This window comes from Motacilla alba, chromosome 4 (genome assembly GCF_015832195.1).
Source record: "Motacilla alba alba isolate MOTALB_02 chromosome 4, Motacilla_alba_V1.0_pri, whole genome shotgun sequence".
NCBI classification, from domain to species: domain Eukaryota; kingdom Metazoa; phylum Chordata; class Aves; order Passeriformes; family Motacillidae; genus Motacilla; species Motacilla alba.
In genome coordinates this window covers 25,873,305-25,896,455 of record NC_052019.1, presented here as the reverse complement: position 1 = coordinate 25,896,455, position 23,151 = coordinate 25,873,305, and the positions used below count along the sequence as shown (strand labels likewise).

At 39.5% G+C, this 23,151-nt stretch overlaps 1 protein-coding gene across 5 annotated transcripts in view; it reads right to left on the bottom strand.

Moving 5' to 3' along the window:
- CWH43 (cell wall biogenesis 43 C-terminal homolog) overlaps positions 1 to 23,146 on the bottom strand; it is a 30,172-nt gene extending 7,026 nt beyond the window's left edge. The window contains exons 1-11 of one of the 5 annotated variants that reach the window (XM_038134188.1): positions 22,665 to 23,146; positions 16,830 to 17,021; positions 14,383 to 14,503; positions 14,093 to 14,247; positions 12,563 to 12,764; positions 11,539 to 11,627; positions 9,995 to 10,249; positions 7,182 to 7,307; positions 5,019 to 5,098; positions 3,978 to 4,083; positions 1,062 to 1,197 (exon numbers count right to left, since the gene is read on the bottom strand). In XM_038134188.1, coding sequence (XP_037990116.1) covers positions 1,062 to 1,197; positions 3,978 to 4,083; positions 5,019 to 5,098; positions 7,182 to 7,307; positions 9,995 to 10,249; positions 11,539 to 11,627; positions 12,563 to 12,764; positions 14,093 to 14,247; positions 14,383 to 14,503; positions 16,830 to 16,983 — 1,424 coding nt within the window. In that variant the 5' untranslated portion in view covers positions 16,984 to 17,021; positions 22,665 to 23,146. Of the gene's footprint in view, positions 1 to 1,061; positions 1,198 to 3,977; positions 4,084 to 5,018; positions 5,099 to 7,181; positions 7,308 to 9,994; positions 10,250 to 11,538; positions 11,628 to 12,562; positions 12,765 to 14,092; positions 14,248 to 14,382; positions 14,504 to 16,829; positions 17,022 to 17,868; positions 19,645 to 20,393; positions 20,535 to 22,664 lie in introns of those variants that run through there. The other 4 variants (XM_038134186.1, XM_038134189.1, XM_038134185.1 and 1 more) reach the window with 4 other exon arrangements.
- Between the last annotated feature and the right edge of the window lie 5 nt (positions 23,147 to 23,151).

The window sequence follows — 23,151 nt, the reverse complement described above, 5'->3', positions numbered from 1 at the left end:
AATAGAAAACTATAGGCCAGAATACAAACCATGTCTAGGGGATTTTTCTGAATATAGAAAGTTTCCCTTTAAAATACTGCTTAACTACATGTCTAAAAATATATTATCAAGTTAATTCCTACACTAAGAAATATAATTCCATAAATATTAATTCTTTCACTGAGCTTTTCATGATCTGTATTTCAGACAAAACAGAATTTTATACTACGAGAAATTGAAAGGTATTTTATTAAAAGTAAAAGTAGGTTAAAATGAGAGATTTCTCTTTTTTCAGCTTCTGTTTGGACATTTTGCTTCAGGTTTTTCAATGTATTTCATTAATAAAATCTCAGAGAATGACTTCTCTCCCCGATTCTGTCTCAAATAAACAGGGTCTGGAAGAAGAAAGTTACAAAATGCCCCTCACATATGGCAACATCAGTAGGAAGTTCCATCTGCCACAGAGATGTGTATATACCCCTGAAAATAAAAAACCACATTATATACCAGTATTTTTCAAGAGGACAAAGATATTTAAAGACATGCAGCTGGTAGGTGGTCAAGCATTAAGGTAAAATCAGACACAAAATATCTGGTCAAACAGACATGCACCTTTCTATTCCCATTTCCCATTATACAGCCCAAGCTAGATATGAATTCAAAATTTCTCATACCTCCTGATGTGCCACATTTTTCAACTGCTATCACATTTTAAAGTCTGAAATATAAAATTCTCATAGACCAAAACAAAATAATGTGAAAAGGGCATCAGATGAAGCACTTGGAATGCTAAACTTCCAAATCTGTACATTAAAGGGCAGGATGCCATTCTCTGCATCACCAAACCCAAAGCAGCTTATGGGGGCAGGCACCAAAATCTGATCATGTTTAGCTTGAAAGAAACTCCATCCACATTGCATGGTATTGCCAATGAATCAAAGCTTGTTGCTAAAGGACAAGCTTCAACAAGTGATTATAGTGAGTACTATTCCAACTATTCTTTGCTCCTGTATTAGTGCAGTTTGTATTGGGTAATATATTTACATCTATTTACTGTCACTGTGCATGTGAAGGTGACTCACCCCCAGGTGTGATCTCTTGTGCTTGGACCAAAATCTGTATAAAATCCCAGTCTTTCTCCTAGCCACATGGTTGGATCATGGTTTCCAATAAATGGTTTAGAGGCATCACTCTCTATAATAGTGATAAAATCTGCTTCTAGGATGGAAGGGAAAAAAGAAAATAATTTTGCATTTATAACTGTTCCCTATAAATGGGACTTATAAATAACTACATAATGTCATTATTTTGATTACAGAGGGATGGACACAATCCCTTCAGGGGTCAGTCAAGGCAAATCAATGCTGGCAACAAAGTCATGCCCAAACTTTTGACTACTGCAGGCCACACAAACTCTGATGAAGATGCACTTAAGTGTCTGCTGGCTGTGGCTCATCCCTGGTGCATAACCAGAGATACATGAGACTGCAGAATAGAGCTGGCCTGAGCAGACCTCGTGCCATTGCAAAAGCATTAGAGATACTGGGCACACACAAATTAACAGCACAGCAGCAAGTCTACTGCTTTCAAATTGATGAACAAACACTACATAGCACATCTGCACTTCCCTTCATCTACCAAATCCTATTGTGCTTCAAAATGTCCTGAGCAAGACACAGCTGGATGCTGCTGCCAAAATAATTATTCAGCCCAGAGCAACCTTGCATCAGCCCCAAGGCATGGTAACAGAAGGGTTCACAGCTCCAGTGAATTGCTGACCATCTGAAGCCACCTCACTCCCTCAAAGCACTGTGGTCCCTCCCTGTTTACATGCAGAGGTGTGGTTCTGCCAGGGGAACATGATGGGTTCCCCTACATTTTAACTGCAGGACACAGGAGAACTGTTCAGGAACCTTCAGGAACTGTCATCTAAGAAACACCTGCCCATGCCTGAATGAAGGTGGTAGTCTGCAAGCTGCCCAAAGGAGGGCTGAACCATTCAGACTCAGCTTGAGCAGCAGGTCAGTATAACTGCAGCAGTAACAAGTGCTCCAAGTGCTCCCTTCTTGCTGCAATTACACCCCTCTTAGAATGTTCCCCTACACAGGAAGGCAAATAAGTCACCATTCCATCCACAGCCCTTCTATAAGGAATTATGACCGTCCAGCACCACAGAAGATTTTTTGCTTTCGAAATATCATATGCAGCAGTGTAAAACACTGTCAGGAGGGAAAATGGGAGCTCAGAGTTCTTAAGTGAATTCCCAGGTTTTTCCTTCTACATCATTGGCATACATGCTGATCACAGAAACAGTAACTGAAACCATTAAGAAGGGTTGATGCTGGCTCCCTCCTGGGCAGACAGAAATTCCAGTCACAAAAGCCATTATATGACGCATCTTCACTACTCCAACAGAGAGGTGAGCCTAAGGAATGCACACCACCACACCTTTGAAGACGACTCCTACCCTAAAGCAAATAGCCACTCTTTTCTCTATGGCTCTCAAAATCAGAAACTCTTATTAGGAATTTCTAGACAAACTCTGAATGCATTTACTGACAATGTTAATGTAGTATTTCACATAACAATATGCATGTAAGATAAAACTCCAGAATACTGTTTCCACCTATCAGAAACTATAATTTATTAATTTAAATTTTGGAATTTGCTGCCTTTTTGACTTACCAATTGTCTTTTTTAGAAGTGATATTTTATTACCCTAAAGAAATGCCAATGGACATAACAAGGTAGTCATTTTTTCCAATATTCATTGATTTAAACTATAGGTACCAGAAATTAATGCATTCATCAAAATTCATAAATAAATATGCAAACATTAAATAACCACCCAGACATGAACTATGGAATCTATTATGTAGAAGAATACTCCAAATTTCAATTCATTAAATGTCCTGGCTGTTTTCTCATATCACCAGACACCCAAGATAGCCCAGCTCTCTGAACTTTTGGTCATGGGACAATGGAGTGAACAAGGTTAAAATCAGTCTCTTCATTCTTCAGTAACCCCTGTGTATCTCTGCCACAAAATCAAGACTTGCACAGGAGCACCTTTTCATTGCTTGCGTCTGTAAAGCCTGAGCTGCTCAGGAAAATACTGTGGCGGACCAGAGAGCAACAAATGCTGGAATGGCAGCACGGACATTTCCTAATTCCCTGAACTGCTTTAGATGCTGAACTGTCAGTCCCCTGTCTACCCTGTCTCATGGGTATTGCAGGAAAAGAGTAACATCTACAAGCAGTACTGGCCAACTCCTTTCAATGCTCTCATCTTTTCCTTTCAAATTTTTCCTCAATCTCTCATTAATTCCTTTCAACAGCACTCATCTTGAGTCCAAACTCTTCATTTTCTATAGCTAATTTCCCAACTAAAATCCTGCCCATGAGCAACAGTTTAGACACTCTTCGTTACAGTGAGTTCATGACAACCAAGCTACAATTATATGCAAGCTACTTTTCTTGTATACGTTGCACTGGTTCAGTGATGGAAACAGACTTGTCTGTTTCTTCCCTGTATTCAGTGTTAAGGGCATTTGAATTTCACACCCTAATTCCTTTAGGAATTATATAATGCTTCACATTTAAAAAAACCCACATAGTAGTTATAAAACATTGTATTTTATCTAAAAATATATTTACCTTTGTAAATGCAATTGTATTTTATCTAAAAGGATATTATTTCATTTATGCAAAGAATTTCTCTATAGACAAGTAACTCATCAGCAATATGAGAAGAAAAATCCAAACAAGAAATATAATGTTTCCTCTGACCAGAAACCTCTTTAAAACATATTAAGCAAATTATCACCTCTGCAAATGAATTTTTGACTGAAGTGATTGTATTGGAACAGTTCACAAATTGAGGAGAAAACCACTAAACACAGGTTCTTGTGTTAATGTATTAGTTACCGAGGTGTTTTCACTTGTCTCTTCAGATGAATCCTCCCAAATATAAATGAAGTAGGGGGGAAAAGAGTTACCTGTCTGATTAAGCAAATTAGCTGCTCCTTCCAAATTAGACCATCCTTCATTGTCATATCCAAATCTAAAAGGCCAGATCATAGCAGAGAAATCTCTTTTTGGAACCTCAAAAAATAAATGGAAAAAAGTAAAATAAAATTTGAATTTTGTATGTTATAGCTTTGCAGTAAACAGCACCATACACATGGTGCCATAAAAGACATTCGAGAAGAGATGTTTTAACTAATATATTTTCCTAATAAAGCTGTCAGAATTACAAAAGGCTAGATCTGCTATTAACAAGGGAATAAAAGTCATCTTAGTTCAAATGAATTTGTACAAGTAACAGTAAACAAATGAAGAGGAAAGAGAGGATTTTTTCATCTCACTAAAGAAACTGACCACTTTTTGCCACAATAAGGAAAAACCTGAATTAATTGAAAAAAAAAGGCCAACCATCTCAATCTGTGTGCATTTGTGAATCTAACACTGACCTCCATGACTGTTAACCATCTTGTTATTTATTACCTTTGTAATACCTATTTTCTTGCAAGATAGAAAACTGGAATCTTCAAATTTTTATTCAATTTCCATACCTAGTCTAAATCTAACTAGGTCAACCAACTTTTCAGAGAGCTTCAATTCAGAGTTATGATATAGTATAGAACCATAGAATTCCTTCACCTGGAAGAAACCACAGGAAGTTATCTGTTCAAACTCCCATTCATGAGATCAGGAGGCTAACAGCATTGTCCAGTTTGAATACCATTCAAATAAACTAATTTATAAAAGTAATGTTCAAATTAAATATATGAGACAAGAATCTCTCAAATTTTCAAAATATTTTTTCCTTCCTAGCATCACTACAAATCTCCAAAGACCTAGACATTTCAATTAGACATGAATTCATAAATTAAATTCTTGCATCTTCATTTATGCATTAGTTTTTCTGAATACTTGGTTGCAAAGATTTCTTCAGCCACAATTAACATACCTAAGCTATTATACACACATTTTACTGTATATTTGAAAGTTAGCATTCTCACAAACACACTACTCACCCCTTGGCCCAGCTTCTTCTGGTAAGTTCTGTAACGTAAACCCAATCCAAGCAAACCAACACCAACAAACAGCCACAACACTTGAAATAGAAAAACACAGAAAAATGGTTTTAATTCGAGGAAAAATAATGTTATTAGTGCTGTTAAACAGGACACTTATTCTAAGGTGTACTATTTACAGAACAAGAAATGTGTCCATTTAAGTGACAACACCAGATCAAGGCAGTATCTATGCATGCAGAATGTGTATATATGTGCAAATACACTCTCCAAAACACAACACGCTGAGCAGATAAAATGTACTAAAAGTCCTTGGAATAGTTATGTAAAAATTACACCTACTGAAGAATTCATTATAGGACATGAGTAAGAGCAGCATGTAAACCCTTCGGTGTTTTCCTCCCTTTGTGCAAGTATGCATTTGTAGTACAAATTTTTTATCTTGTACTAATACAATGTGTGGAATAAAATACAGTTTACTTTAGATGTCAGAAAGATGTGGCTCTTGACAGTGCAGCTTCATAGAAAGCATATTCAGAGCTTTCTAATTGCTCCTGTAGCATTACAAATAACCACAGTGTGCATTTAAGAGCCCTCACCATTCAGCACAATATAATTTGATGATCAAAGCCCTCTGCATTTATTTCATTTACACAGTGGCATATGCTATCGACAATGATTTCAGTAACTCCAGTTTATTCTTTCATCTATTTAAAAATATATTATATTGTTTTAATGTAAGTTTTCTGGAATGGTTTTGTGTAAAATTTAAATACATTTTATAATGGAAGATGTCAGATATTAGCTGCCTATATTAGCACATGTCAAGCAATTTCATACTCTACAAGACACAAAGGTGCTTAGAGTAGAAGCTGAGAAATAGTACAAGTGTGGGCATGATGAGGAAGTACAAGAGGCACTGTTGCAACATTACAAGGTTAGCTGAGCAAGGACTGTGCTTTGTGACAGGTAGTATTTTGAAATATTAATTTACTTTTGTGAAATGTTTCTTAGCGGTAGTATTCAAACCACTTGAAATGGTGCTCATGGTGTCTCTGGCACACAAACTCTCACAGGCCACATTCTTTTGGCTCCTGAGTATGTAGGGCAAAGATCTCCATAAAGATTCCAGAAACAGCTCTGAAAAGCTGTGAAGCACTATTGTCTTCTTTTTCCAAATGCAGCAAAATGCACACAAATGGCAAGCGGTTTGATCCACAGTCACAGAAGAAAAGATGCAGGAATTGCAATCTTCGGCATCCTGATCTCTGTAGGGTTACCATGCCCTCATGCCTAGCATTTTGTACCTCTACCAAACTTCATGGTATTGACAGATGTTTTTCTTTAGAAACAGTAAGCTGACAATGAAAACAAATCAGGGACTCAAATGATTGTAGAGAAATAGTTGAAAATATTTGTATGCTTTAAAAGCCAAAAAGTGATAAAACTGCAAACATTTGACTTTCATTTCTCTTCAAAACCTAAGGAAAAAAAGCAGACCCCATACATGTAATCTGAAAATCTGGGATCCCTAGGCATAGTTGAGGGACAGCAGATGACAATGGTTTCCTGAGGACAGGTCTGGTCTGAACACACAGCCAACCCCAAGTGTTGTGCTGTGCTGCCAGCCACAGCAGGCCCTGCAGGACAGCCTCCTCACACAGGACATTGTCACATGTACAGCAGCTCAGGGCCAGCCAGTGCCACCACACTGCCAGCCAGCTCACACAGCCCTGGCAGTCCTGTCACACCAAACCACCTCAAAATCGCCATACCGCATGGCTGGGAAACCATTCACATCTTTTGTACACACAATGTAAATCCCAAGATCCAGAGAGGCCTTCTCCTCAACCACTGAAACAAAACCACCAATGATGCTGAATCCATTTTCACATTTTGGCTTTTGCCCAGTTTCTTGTCTCTGTTTAACACATTCCATGAGGAATAGCCTCTATCAGTCATAACCACAGAGAGTCAGCTCCTCCCGTAGTGTATGTCATCATTAACCTGGAACTAGGGAAATACCAACTACCAGTCTGTCTCTAAGACAAGCACCAAAAAAACATTTCTAAACCATCTGAGCAAATACTCCACAGTGTTATTTTTTTTCCCTCAAACAGTATTCCTAGAGTCATGGAGAAAAGGAGCTAGGATTATACTTACGTAGTTTAATATAGTTTTTACTCCTTTTGAAGAATGGTTTTTGATTGCTTTTCACTTCAAAGACAGAGCCAAGGTCTTTCTTGGGTCCTGTTAGAAAGTCTACCCCAATACATAACATTATAAAACCTGTAAAAATATAAGTGATTAGTTTTTTCATAGACCTTTAACATATTAAACATTGCTCAAAAACACATTTTATAAACTCCCAGCTGTTGTGTTACAACATAGCAACCTTATGGTTCCAACAACAAAGAGGATTCAAAGCAAAAGGCAGATAAATGCCATACCTAATGAGGCAATGCAGGAACTACGAGATTTATTGGCAGCACTCACAAGTAAAGACTGATCTGCAGTAGAGCTACAGGGTATTATGTCAAATGGCAGATAAAGTATGCTAAAATCCTTCCTAGCCCTATTGATGGCTACAACTCTCAGCTGAGCCCACGGTTTTCAAAGTTTACTGAAATTAACCTGGACATGAACAATTGAGTTACACCTACATATTATAGAACATTAAAATAACAGCTTGATGAAAAAAGTACATCGATGATTGCACATATCTATTATCTTTGACAAAGAACTGCTCTGTCACCAAGATAAAAGTAACATATTTTTCATGTAGGAACTACAAAAGCAATTGCTCAACATTTGTTATAAAACAGTTTAAGCAGACTGCAGCAGGTTGGAAAATCAATTTAACATGGCAGCAAATTGTATTCTGGAACTCCAGAGCCCACAGAAATAGTTCTGCTTTTTAAGAACAGAAAACTAAGCACACCTACAGATACATTTTAAAAGCTAGTAAGCAACTTCAGTGCACTAACTGTTGCAATGAGTGGGGATAGTATCTTTTCAATAAGTAGCTCAGACTAATAGTACAAGGTCTTTTTCAATCCCTAATGAGATAAAGAATCCAATTACTTTTAAAAAAAGCATGGGAGGATAATGAACTGGATAAGAGCTCTGCTGGAGAAGATATATGCCCTTAATATCTTTGAGGCATAGTTAATTAATTATAGAAGCCACATTTTACTTCAGAGTAATAGCTAACTATTACTCAGTAATTTTTTATTTCCCTTACTTGTTACATTAGCTGTAGTGAAAGTTTGCAAACCAGGTCACTGGGTCTGGTACAACGAAGGGGAACACACAAAACCTTGCTAAAAGGGTGACTGATTCACAGCCATTAAAGTTGATGGCAATCAGGAATCTGACCCCTCAGCATTATATCACATCACAGTGAAGCAGCACAGAAGTTTTGAATGTAATGATCTTACTTTCATTGTCACTTTTCGTGGTGCAGTTCCCTACCCAAACTGCAGCAAGAGAAAGGCAGGATATTGGACAGGAGAAGAAAGCAAGAAATAGCACTTGCACCTGGAAGAAACCAGAAGAAAATGAGCAGTTTGCCAGAAAGCCAAGCTGTAAGGGTAAAAGCACAGCAACAAATACACAGTGTCATGGTATAATCTTTGATAAGCTATGAGATGGCATCAAAAAGATAGAAAATGGATTCCCAGATGGAAGTTAAACTCATGCAGTGCCATCAGCTGAGATGTGTTCCATTTACAGTTTTCTTTACCAAAGAGAAAATTAGGGCCATCTCTCTGTTACTACCCAGTCATCACGCCAGGTAAATTAATCAAAAGTGTGCATTTCAAAGAAAGTAACAGAGAGGAATTTTGAATAAAAGTATTTCTTTTGTGAAAGCATTACTGAAGAAAGCATTTGACACTCCTCTACCACACGCTTTCTTCATATAACTTCAAAAAATTAACTTTAATTACCTAAGATAACTGTTTCTAAAGACTCCTCAGAGTGCTTTCAGAACAAAGAAAGTAATGCAATAATGGAACGAAATTCTCCTAAAACATAATGAACTCAAATCCCTCATGTGAATGCTGTAATATAAGAAACACATATGAAGAGTAAGAAACTGGAGTGACACAAAGTAGCTGCAAAGACATTTATGAAATCTGAAACCTTTGGAGCAACAAGTTAAGCATAGTGTTCATTAATCCTTTCCAAATAAAAAATACTAATATGTCACATTTTAAAAAATGTCCCACATAATGGGCCCAAGACAATGTTTGGCATTGCTTAAATATAGTGAGTGAAATATGCCATTGAAACATGTTAGTACCTATTGCAAAAATATTTCTGGAGACAAAACCAGGAAGGGTTGGTTTCCTTTACACCTCTCCACCCTCATCAAGTCATCACTTTGCTAAAGCCTTTATATTTGTTCAACTCAGTTCTTCCTGATTTGCAAATCCCTGACAATTTCTTTTCTGATGCTACAGGCTCATCTGAATTCCCCCAAACATGCTGGTGTGTCCACAAAACATAAGGTAGAGCCACAGGGGAAAGAAGCTCAGGTCTCCAATGTAGACTAGCTAGATCAGCAGGATGCTGCACTTTGCTCTGCACATCAAGGTTAAATAATGCACTGAATTACATTACAGTCCCAGTAGCTACCCTGTTACCTGAGGCACTGCTACCTTAGGTAACCAGCATATTTGTGCATTCACACCCTGGATTGCTGCCATATTTTTAAGGTGACTGGATAACAGATCTCTTCCTCCACTGCCTACTTTAGTTATCAGACATTTTTCCACTTTGTCATTTTCCCTTAACTGAATTCCATTTCCTGTCCACATTTTAGACTATTTCTAACAGTAAAGAAACTCTTACCACAGTAAGTAATTAAACAGTAACCGAGCATTTGAAAAGACTCTTTATACACTAGATACATTTCACATCTCTGAGGCTAAAGCAAGCATATTTGTATTTGTTCATTATCACAAATGTACCTAGAAGAAGATGGGAGCTTTCTCTAATGTAAACTCCTCCAGGTACAAATTTATAAGCTGTACACCATACACAGAAGAACAATTCAAGAACATAGGCAAACATGGCTGTGCTCATGGCTTTCCCAGGATGCAGGCAGCTAATAAAGCGTCCAGCTAGTTGAGGCCACACACACATAGTAAAGATACCAAGAATGTTGCCTGCAACAGCAGCACTCCAGGTATGTAAATAAAGGAGACCAGCTGAAGATGCCAAACCTGTGAAGGGATAGAAAAGAATACAGTAAGTCTCAGTCAGGTATATTACCCACCACAATGATTTTCATATTCTGACTAGTGAAAAAATAGAGTCTGGGAAACATAATTGTGCTTTCCAGCCATAAAAACTGCATCACTAGAAGGACAGGTATTCACAGCAGCCAAAGACAGTCTTTTATTTTCCCAATATCTCATTCCTTTAAACATTGCCTATTCTGCTGAAAACAGTACAGTACAAAGAGGGCAGAGAAACATCATCAGGAGCCAAAACTGTATAGTTTTTTCGTACAGAGTTTTTCAGCACAACAGAGGAATGATACTTAAGAGAGTTACAGGTCTGTCAGTTATGAATCTCTTTCACCATAATACAGAAAGAATCAAATAGATTAATATCATTTCCTGATCTTTCCCTGTAGATAACCATAGGATGAGCAAGAAAGCAACTATTAATCTTTTACTGACTGCAAGATCCTTGACTTACCATGCTATCTTTGATTTGGGGATTTGACTCTAAACAGAACATTAACAACCACAGAATCTCTCTATAACGGGACAACTTCATTTTAAAACATTATTGTAAATATGAATATTTACTGTCACACCATGAAAGCAAATGAACATAACCACTTTTAATATTTGACTTTAATACATCAAGGTTCTGAGCATTTTAGAATACAATGCTTGAATCAACTGAAGAACCTTTCTGTGCCTGTTTTAAATAAGCAATGTGTGTGCATCAAAAATCAAAAGTTCATGCTTACATTAAAATCTGCACACACATTTCTTAAGACTAAAACCTGCCCGTTCATACTATTTTACTGCCTGCAGAACTTGGCAAGTAAAGACACAGGAGGCAGGCTTGTCTTCAGGTAGACTGCTTGTTAAATTACAAGTTATTTCGCCTCCTGTGGAATTGAAAAGCTTGTCTCCTCTCAACCCAATAACCCTGGATGTGGCCTTATCATAGAACCACTAAGGTTGGAAAAGACCTCTAACATCATCAAGTCAAACTGTTACACAATGCAGGTGGTCAGAACTGAGATGCTGCTCAAGGGAACAGAACCTTAACAGTAACAGGGCTTCTGAAGACAATAACACTGCTTTGCAATGGCCTGGAGATTTGGCCTGTAACCCTTGGTCAGCTGGTGACATATGTGTCCTACAGTCAGTGGCAAGAGAAAAGGAGGCTTTGATTAGCCACACTTTTCTGAGATGTGGTGTCAGGTCAGAGGACTTGAGTAAAGGGAACAAGGTAACAGACCAAAGTTCTGCTCAGGATTTGCACCTACCTGTAAGAAACAAGGCAAAACTCATGATAGAAGACCAGCTCCAAAATGAAAGCATCAGTCCATGAGCAAGGCCCAACAGAACTGTACCTCTGATACAACAATAAGGAAGAAGAAAACATTCATTAATATGATTTAAAAAGCACCTGATATTAAACAGAAAACCTCCTAGATATACAGACAAGGGTCTTTGGTAATATACTTTAAACAAAGCTAAATTTTTCTCACACCCAGCTATATTTTCTTCCCTTTATTGGATGTAAAAAACATGCAGACGAAAATAATAGCAATTTACTGTAATGTAAAAGTGAGCTGTGTTCAGCAGCAAAAGCAGTCCACTGAAATCTTGGTACAAAAGGCAAAAACAACTCAGAGAAAACAAAAGGGAAGAATCTACCCCAAAGAGAAGTATTTTCTTCATGTCAAATAAGGAATCCTAAAATATCTAACACTGCTCTCAGTCTTGGGGAGCTCTTTTGTATACCAGTTCCAAAATACAAACTCTGTCAACTGTCATCACATGTAGTTTATTCAGAATAACTAATTTGTTTTCTTTCTAGATTTTGGAACCTGAAGGAACCACACACAGCATTAAGACTACATTCTTACTAATCAAAACTTCTACTGAAGTATGTATTTTAATAGTGCACACAGTTTATTAATATTTTGTGCATGTGTCTCTGATCATCTCCTCTCTGAAGCCAACTGCTAGATTAATGTACTGCATATTATAGATGCACTGCATTCATAAGTCCTTGAACCTCAGTTCTAATCTAAAAATTGTTTTGACATGTGGCAAACCAAGATTTTAGTGCTGAAATAAAAATAATTCTGTATCAGAAAATTTTCAGGTCTGGTAAAATTCTCAGTGATACCTCAAAGGAAGAATGAATCCTCTGTGTGAAGCACCTTGTACCCACTTTTTTTCTGTCTTATACCATCATCAGGTTGAGTTTTAATTTGTCACCTACTACTGCACTGGATTTTCATTACAATTTTGTAATAATAATAATAATAATGCACTTACCCATATGGATTAGGATCTGGACCTGTATGTGGATGTCCACTTACTGCCCATCTGGAAATTAACGAAACCTCCCCAAATATCCACAGAGTGAGGAACATAAGGCTGCCAAAAGCAATCCCTGATAAAAACCAATGAGGATGGGAAGCAGTCTCTCTAATCACATTACCAGTTTTGTTTGTTTCTTGTTTCCTCTTGTCTCCACCTAGAATAAGAATAGGAATACAGCTAAGCAAACTGTCAAATCCTATTAGCAAGAGTTACTGAGAAAAAGGAATAGCCAAAATCACAAATTTACTACAATAAATTGCATGCACAAAAGCTAATTTATCTGATTGGGATTGTGTTATCTGAAATTGATAATACAAAAAAAAATATTTTCTAACAACCCAAGGTCTGTCAAGAAAATATACTCACCATAAGTGTTCAAAAATGCCAACCTGCCCATCTGATTATTTTCCATGATAAATTTTAAATGTTTAAATTGGCTTTGAAAATCAGCAGAAAAGTTATTAGAATTTGTTCAGAGGCTTCTGTTCTCTGAAACTCTAAACTCTGATAAGAATAAAACCTGACACTTCCAAATAAGCCAGAAATAAACTCCCTTCCTTCTCCTTTTTTCCATGTGCTTTAGAACCTCTCTCATCTAAGGAGAAAGCAACACATTTAATTGCATAGACATACCATTTTGTCACCCACTAACAAGACGGATTTCCTTCCTAATCTCCTGCAGCAGATTCCCTTTCTAAATTCTTATGAAAGCTCAGGCTTAATTTAGATAGTGTAGTGCAAGCTTACAGACAATATGCATGATGCTAATTTATACCCACTTACACATAGATAAGGTTTTATCTTTCAATTAATTCATTAAGGTTATACTGAGAAGGAAGAAGATTCTGAGGATTTAACACGAGCTGCCTTAACTAACCAACCCAACCTTGCTGTCTTCCTTGGCAATACCACCTCCACAGTGTAGCCTATGCCAGCCCCCACTACTGTGTACTCTCTGCAAACACTCCAAAAAACTTGGGCAAAGTTTAACTGGGACAACTTGTCCACTCCTCCAATTCTTTCTGTTATTTTCACATATCAGCTGTTCCCCAACTATGTCTCCCCTCATCTGTTAAAAGATATGCACTGGCAGAGAAATTCAAAGTGCAAACTGAATTAACAAAATGACAAAAACACCACAATTGTTTCATGCTGGAAAGACAAGAATCCATTCTGGTTTTATTGGTCTAGCTTATGCCTTTGTTTGTGTTACTGTCACATTGTTGGCACTGCAATAAGGAAAAAGAGGCAATTCTGGCACCAACTTACTACCAACCACTTGTATGAATTGTGATACCAGTTCTGCCATATTATGGGCAGATGGAAGTACCCCACGACTTCTAAAACCTGCAATGCTCATGCAGCAGGTCTGAAACCAGACTGTGCTGGGGAAAAAAATCAAAGAATCAAAACCCAGTTACACATAGCTAGGTATACTTTAGGCTCTTTTCATAACCACCATCTTTGCTGTAATATACTCACCTGAATGAATTCGCTCCACTGCTGCTATGAAACCAATTGTCAATATAACACTATTGGCAACCTGTGAGCTCCAGACTGGATTAAGTGATGTGTACCAGATACGAAGAACAAGGAGCATTATCTTGCCTAGCATGAAGCCCCATATCCTGACAAACCTGTAAGAATCAGTTTTTGAAATAGTTAGGCATTTGGGGGATTAAAAAAAAAATAGAAAACAGCTTTTAATATAAAGAAACATCAGTTTCTTATCAGCTCTTTATCCATTTCTTTCCATCAGTATAGGAAAATACCTTTGCAAACTGTTTCCTGACCACCATGTTACTGTCTGAACCAGCAATGAAGAAGAAACACCAGCAGCCAAGATGAGCAGTCTAATTGAAGCATTTGGTGCATGGTATGATGCTAAGCTTCCTGCAAACAAATACACACACACACACAGAGGTTACTTTAATGATCAATAGAGACTGGGTAATAAGGATTTCCTGTGCATCAGTTCAACATTGTCTGTAATTTGAACAGCTGCACCACTTATCTGAAAACACATGACACCACACATTTTTAAACAAACCAGAGAAATGTAGGTATGCATACAAACTGGGTATACATGACTTCATAGCAGTTATAATTTTCAAGGAAAAAATTTATATGGAGCAATTATCCAACAGTCCAAGTGATTGCCTTTATTTAAGTACTTACGGTGATTGATTTGATAGAGAGGATATATGGATATCTAAGCATACAAATATTCTTCAACTATGCACTTAGATAACTCAAAAGCCATAAAGTTTTATGTAGTGTGACTGCTCCTTTCTAAAAAGGATATGGCTTTTGCTGCAGTGCACTCACAGAAGTAAGTACACTGAGGCAAAAGCCACGTTCTTTATTAGACGGGAGCAGTCACCACACATAGCACAGGGATTAGTAATCAACTGCCTCAGTAGGGGTGAACAAGGCTTTCTCTGGCTCAGTAGCTGGTCTCAGAAGTGGTCAGTACCAGCCTGTGCCAGTTTATTACTGAGAGCTACCACTTTCCCAGCCACTGAAAGACAGCACATGCCACACCTTTGCAATTTCCCAGGGCACAGTGACCCCACATTACCAGCAGTTTTAAACCCTGCTAACAGGTTTCCAATTCAAGTGACAATGGACCACATACATTCAGTCAGCGTGGCAAATTCTGGCCCAGGACCAATGACAAACAGCAGGAGAAGCAGCAACACTGTTATGATACCAGCCATTTGCTAAGTGAGTATGAGTCAAACTTGAAGAGATGTTAAGCAAGCAGTGTCAGAAATGGCGCTGCAGATTCTGGCAATGCCTGCTAGGAATCCTCCAACTGTTTACCTGCTCACTCTGCTCAAAGATGCAAAGCTTATACCAAGACAATAAACAAGATCAATGTGCAGTGAAGGTGTACTTGCATGAATTTCAACAGAAGTTTCATGTACAGTACACACAGACTTCTGTCACTAAATTGTGCTGGCAATCCATAAACCTGCCTCTTCAAATATTTCATCATGTGTGCTACCCTGATTAAAGGTAGCATGGGTTTGCCAAGTTAGAGCAGACACACCTTTTGTTGCTGGGCAAGTACACCCAAGACTTAAATATATCTATCCAAACACCCAAATTTAACGTATGTTGTCTGAAGACACAGATGCAAATAGACACCATAGGGTACTTTGCTGTTGTTTGTTTGTTTTCAAATAGAACACAAAATCAAGTAGCAAGAAAGGATACAGAAATTAGAAGTTGCAGGGAAAATAAGCCTTCCTGAAGAGGCAGAAAGAAACAGAACAGAAAAAAAAAATCATCCCCATAAATATTCTGGTCTTTGCTAGGCATAAAGAATTTTCTTATTTTTTGATTGTGAAATTGAAGATTGAGTAGAAATCATTTTATATTGACAAATGAGGAGCTAGGATCTGCTGCTTGTAAAACATCACTCAGCAGCAGCATTTTCACCTCTGCACAGGACAGTGACCCTTGTCTCCTCCGAGTCCATCGGGTGTGGCAAACTCTCACTTCTGAACATGGCCGTAGCTGCCAAACCTTCCCCCAAAAAACTTTCAAAGAATCAACAAGAGCTAAGATTTGCACCAGTTAGCTGAAACTGAAGTGGGAATCACAGCAAATCTTGGTTTAAGGAGAAGCCTGTGGAATTGGAAATGGGGCATCTATTTCCTGAGTTTAAGATCAAATTTTCGTCCTGTGCAACTGACCATATAAGGGTTATTTCATATTTAGGATGAGCCTATAACCCCTCTACAGGCATGTAGATAGATAGATTTAATTTTAAAATTACATTCTTAGAAGAAAAAACTGCCTCAGAAACTAAAAATGACTGTTTCACTCATAGAAACTAGCCCCAAGCTGTTCTGCAATGCCTCATCCCTACCCACTGTCACAATTAAAAAACACCTGCTCTGTTGATATTTGAGTGATACTGAAAACACCTTTCCTATTGGGCATCACTCTTACTATATTAAAAGCTGCTATAAATAAAAGTGAAATTATATTTTTCTGTATTTATGCGATGCAATGGCTGCAAAAAATATTTCTCTGACTACAGCTAAAAGCTTGAGAGAAAAAAATAGAAATCAACAAAACATGAGTATGGGGAGAATGAGAACTTCTTATTCCTGTCTCTTTTTGTAATAGTCTGAATTTTAAGGCAATTTGGAATGTTTGTTCTTATGCACTGATACCAAAAGAGAATCTTTAAGTACATACTTACCAATCATAATCAATCTCAGAAAGGCTAGGACATACTCATTGTTAGCCAACCTCCAAAAAGGGCCAATTGTCAAGAATACTGGGGAAAAGAAAGCAACAGCAAAAACTTCTAGGCCTGTGAGTGCCAGTGTCTGAAGAGGGAAGTAGTAGATCATTGGTGGCAGTGCATGGTAAAGAGACCAAGAAATGTAGCCTAAAACAAGAACAAACCAAAAAAAGAAAACCCCATTACATATTTTCAACAACAAGATTTCCTGGAGATTACTTAAGAGATACCATTTTATACTTTCATATATAGACTTTCAAATGTATTTGAAAGCAGTTCAAGCAACAACAGCCACCTTCATTGAATAAATGTTTGTAATTTCAAGTTAAACAAATGCATTTTACAAGGAAATAGAATGATGGGAATAAAACAGCTCTTTCCCCCTCAGACAGCAGTTCCTACTTTGAACCTCAGTGAAGCGCTCAATTCGGAAAGAATTAGCGTTCAGAGGGCTGGCTAAATAAGCAGTCCACCCACAGTGTCAGGGTTCCTCAAAGGCAGACTGGTGGCTAAAGGAATTATTCTAGTAAATGGGTGTGCTGTCCTCCCCTGGAGACACCTTCTCCGGGCACAGCAGCCCTGCGGTGTGCGTTTCCAGGCTTTGCAGGAGATGCACCGAGCAGAAGACGCTGCGGCTGCTGGGTCTGGCGACCACCCTCGGCGCCCTGCCTGGAGCAGGGCAGCACAGCACCGCCTCTGCAGCACCTGCACAAACACTTGGCCCGGAGCAGCAGTAAATTCTAGGCTGATCCAAGAGACAGAAAGCATTCCAGCGCTAGAGGAAAAAAAAAGAACCCGGAGAAGAACGCTCAGATGAGAGCACCATTTACTCGTTCCAGAGGGGAGCTGTTCATCGGCGGCCCGCCTGCACGCACGGTGAGCGCTCGATGCCCCGCCGGGGCTGCGCCGCTCCGGCCGGCCCCGGCTGAGCCCCCGCTGCCCTCAGCCACGGCCCCCCATCCCGGCCCCGCCGGGCGGCACCGCCGCCACCTACCCAGGACACTCTCCGAAAGAACGGCCTTCCACAGGCGGAACATCGCCTCCGGCGCTGCCCGGCTCGGCGGGGACCGCGTCCCTCTCAGCGGGAGCCGAGTGCCGAGTGACCGGCGGGGCGCGGCGCCGCCGCCCGTCCCGCCTCACGGAGCCGCGTCCCGGCGGGGGCGGGCGGCCCGCGCGGCCGGACCCCGCTCTCCGCGATCTGCGCAGCGGCCGGGACATCTCGCCCCGCCACTCATGGGACAGCAGTTTGTCCCCTGAGCAGTCACGGCAGCAAGGAAAATAAAAGCAAAAGGTTGTCATAGCAGGAGCTGGCGAGGAAAAGAGGAGCTAACCCCCTCGGCAGCTTGTACGAACACATGGTTGACTACGCGGGGCTCGGGGATGTCCGAATCAGTACTGTGCTCACCTTTGTGAAATGTGTCTCGTTCTGTAGCAGAGAGGACTTCTGAAAAGCAATGCTGTCTACAAAAAGCACCAAAAGAAGCATTTCATCTGCTGAGATTCCTGAGTAACTACATTTGATAATTTTAGAAGAAATTATGAGTTAAATCGAGCCAGTCATGATCACAGATGCCAAGTTCTGGCAAAAAGATTACATAAGCAAAATCTCAATTTTTGATTTTTTTTGGGGGAGGGCATGAAAAGTAAAATTATAAATATAAGCTAAGAGCGAAGAAGTCCTTTTGCCATTGGAATATACCATCATCTTAAATTTTAATAATCTTCATACAGCATCCTATAGAACCGCCATCTGTATCTTCTACTTTGTGTTTAAAAGTCTGTCCCATTCTAAATAAACCTTCTGATGCACATTTTCTTTCCCCAGTTTGTGAAACTCTAAATCCATAGGAACAACTATATACACCTAACATCTATATGACCTATTATTAGCAATAAAGTCTGGTCTAGACATTTGAGAGGACACGGTACTAAAGTAAATTTTGCCCTAGAAGTCTCAAAGTCAAGTGATTCATTTACCCTGCAGTATGACAGGGTATGGCTATTACAAAAACTCTGCTGAATTCTCGCTGCTATTTGAAAATGTATTTTAAAAATGGAAATGTGTTTTAAATGTCTACAGAAGAATTAAAGTATTTTGATGGAAAATCCTTCCTCACTAGGGAAGGAAGACTCATAGATTTAATGAGCTTCTCTGTTTTGTCCAAATTCCATGTCATTAAAGGCATCTTTCTTTGTCTTCATTAAAGAAAAGACATACCAGAATAGTCACCAAGCTCACTTATCACTGGATATCAGGATTATGTGAGTGATGACACTGTTTCATCTTGTGGTGTGATGCAAATGGAAGATGAGATCTTTGGCCAGAATAAACCCAGAACATGGCTGCTTTTGGAGCTGCGTAGCGGCAGCATGAGGCTCACAGCATGTATTCAGCCAATAAATATTCCAAAAAATGTTGCAACCTTTTTTGTAATTACAGTATCTTGCTTCACAGTTCAGAGGTGGAGTTCCAGTAAAACAAGACATGACTGGAATTGTGAACCTGTGATATTGTGATATGCTTGTGTGGCTTCCATTAAACTCATAATGCAATGAAAAAAATGCAAATCCTGACAAATTTACCAATTGTATTCTGGGTACTCTCTCGGAGATTCTTAGTAACTACTAAGTTTGGCTTCACATGGCACAAAGTTATATTCTAGTGCTCTCCATAGGGCTGATATATGTATGAGCATCAGAGCAAAAGAGGAGAGAGTTTTCAGGTGTAATGTCTTAAATAAAAAGTCAATGCTTGCAAGGTGCTTAGTTACACGTATATGTGTAGCAATGCCTTTCACTACATTCTTTTGTATTCCTGGAGTGCCACTGGTGTATTTGACAAAAAAAAAAAATTAAGCAAAAGCATTTGATCTTTATAGGAATTCAATGACATCAAACCAATAAAGTCAAGAAAACACTACAGTAGGAGCTTCCACTCAGAACAAGAAGCATTTTCATTCTAGAATAATATTTAACCCTACCCCAAGGCAGACATAAAAAATTATCTGAATTTAACAGCCTCATAATTACATTGATTGACAGGGATAAACCCTTCTAAAGCCAGCAATTGTAAAAACAATGCTTTTTTGGGTTCAAACTGTAATACAAGCATGTTTTGAAACCCAAGTAAACACATGGCACTTAAAAGAACCCTGTGAGAAGCTGTCCTTACCTATTGCCTGTAATGCCTGAAATGAGCATGATGAAGAAGCAGAAGCAAGTGCCAGAGAAATGGGGGGAAAAAGCATGAAAGTATGAGCACAGATCAGGATTAAAAGTGCAGCTCTGGAAAAAGGCAGGAGTGGATGAGTTTATAGTTAGGCACTTGTCACAATCTCATGGGAAACACAAACACGTGCAGGTCCCTGCAAGCACTTTACTGGGTTCTTCACACTGAGAAGGGGAAATCCTGTATCTTAAACATTTCATAATTACCAACTATTCACTTCTAAAAGATAGCCCAGACCAAGTATAAAATAGAAGTACATCCAAGAATCAGCCAAGACACAGAAAACTTACATGATTCCTTTCAAGTAGTGAGGATAGTTTAATGTCTTACTCAGAAGTATGTTGACTGTTTCCTGCTGTGACTTTTCATGTCTTTTCACTCACCCTTAACTCCTACTCCCATCAGTATGAGAACAATGCCCTGTCGTGTAATTCTTACTAGTTTTCCACGCTCTGTTCTGGTTACAAAGCAAGGGGGTGGAGCTTTGTTTCTCAGGGAATTTTCAAGCAATTAACAGGGTTTGATTTTGTAACAGACAGATAAACCAGGTTTAACATAAGTGGTAGTAGTTCCTCTTGCTGGCACGCACTGCATACGTGGAGTGTTTCTGTCAAACATGCACACCAGAAAGGCTTTGCTTTGGTGACTGTGGTGAACCTCAGGACCCTGGCAGCCCTTCAGTGTTTTCTAACAGGTTCTTCAGTCAAGCAGCCACAGCCTGTAAACCTTCCCTGAGTTCGTGAAATCTCAGTCCTCGATCTGCTTCTACTCTGACAACAGATAATTCCTCAGCCAAACATTCAACTCCAAATTGGTTGTTTTATTTTTGGTATCACTTGGGGTTATTTTTCTTTGATGTGTAAAGTTGGTTTTGTTCCTGAGCGGTAAGAATCTCTTTTGCTTTGTGTTTACACTTCCAAATCACTTACATTTACTGGTTTCTGTCTATTACCTTCTCTCCATTTTTATAACTCTGAAAAACTTTCTTGGAAAGAGTGTTTGAAGGACATATTCAATTGTGATAACCAACTTTAAAGTTACAATTAAAAAGAAGCTTAAACTGATTTTTAATAGGCACTTTTGCACAGAAAAGCACTTTTGCACAGAAAGGTGCAAGAATCCAAGCAGTCCTATCTCTAGGTAATCAGTATCCCCAGGCACACATATGGTCCATGAGAAAATTATCATTCCAGTGCTCTTTCATTTCATGTTCAGTTTAAGCTGGACCAGTTAAGAAGTTATTGGTTGTTAAGTACTCACTCCACATGGAATTCTCTTATATATTGTATTTTTCAGAATAGCATGTAGCATCTATTAAACAATTTTCATGTATGTTTTCAAGAATACCTTTGAGATCCCAGAAGGTATTAGATACACTTTCGAGACTTGGTTTAGGACAACACTCTTGCCCAGCCTCCATGTGAAAAGCACATTTTGCAGCAGCAAAGTCTGATCCTCTGGTTTGGCAGGCAAGAGTGGGAGAATAGTCTGGTGAAAGGGGCTTCAAGTAGCCAAGACTCATGGAAGCTGAAAGCTTTTTTTGGACTTAAGAAAATTAACTACAATTTATGTTTCTTATGAAACTGAGATGCCAAGGTCATGCAAAAGGAGGAAGTTTAATGGTGATCTCACAGGCTATTCATTTCATGATAAGCACTAAAGTGTCATATCACCAGTTAGGATACTCTACTGAAAACTATTGTCTTGCTGTGAAAAAAAAAAAAAACCAAAACAAACAACCCAAAAAAACCCCAAAGCAAAACAAAATAGAAACAGAGACCTTTTTTATTAAGAGAAAATGCAAAATAAAACTCATGTTTTTATTTTTTGGTTTAGAAAACTTATTCTTAAAGAAAGGCGTTGCATTTCTCATTTCAGAGAAACTAGAACCATTATTTTTCAATATTCCTAGAACAACCCCTCCCACACCCAACTGACATTTTCAGGATAACTTTTTCTTGCAAAATTATTTTTGCTTGATGAAAGTAACTTTCTTATTTGTTTCATTCTTGTTAATATTACAATTTATTTATTTACTTAAGAGCATTGTAGTATTAAAATCAAAGTAGATAAGCAATGCTTTTCATTCCAAAATGGTCAAATTTGTTGTTTCTTTTTTAAAGAACAAGATTTCGTTTCCCAAAAAAATTCAATTCATAGGACAGACCCCGTATGTGGTATGCTGGGCTCCTCACTACAAGAAAGACAAGAAATTACTGGAGAGGAGCCAGTGGAGGCCACAAAGATGATGAAAGATCTGGAGCATCTCCCTTATACAGAGAGACTACAGAAGCTGGGCCTGTCTAGTCTGCAGAGGAGAAAACTGCGAGGGGTTCTTGTCAGTGCATGTAAATATCTCAAAGGCAGGTGTCAGAGGATGCTGCCAGAGGATGCTGCCAGAGGATGCTTTTTGGCGGTGCCCAGCGACAGGACGAGGAATCAAGCCATCAACTAAACCAAGAAATTCCAATTCAACTTGAGGAAGATCTTTCCACTGAGAGTGGCAGAGCACTGAACGGTGCCCAGGGAAGTCTCCCTTTCTCTAGACATTTCAAACCCACCTGGACGAGTTCCTGTGTCACCTGCTCCAGGTGGCCCTGCCTTGGCAGTGGGGGTTGGACCGGATGACTTCCAGAGGGCCCTTCCAACCCAAATGATTCCGTGATTCTGTCACCTTCATTAACACACACCCTTGCTGAAAGAGCGTTCGGAATTTCTGTGGGGACATCCGAGAAGGCGGAATTTTCTTGGCGTGCTCGCTGTTCTTCCACCGGAGCATCCCCCCCGTGAAGCGAGAAGCGCCCGTGTCAGCGCCGCAGGAGCGAGCGGCGGGCCCGAGGCGCCCGGGACGGGCTCAGCGGCCCGGCCGCCCCTCTGTCCCCGCGCCCGGCGGCCGGCAGGTGGCGCTGCAGCCCGGCAGCCCGGCAGGCGGCCACTCGTGGGCTTGTGGGGCCGGCCGGGCCTGGTGGGGTCGGGTCAGCCCAGCCCGGCCCAGCCCAGCCCAGCCCAGCCCGGCCCGGCCCAGCCCAGCCCGGCCCAGCCCAGCCC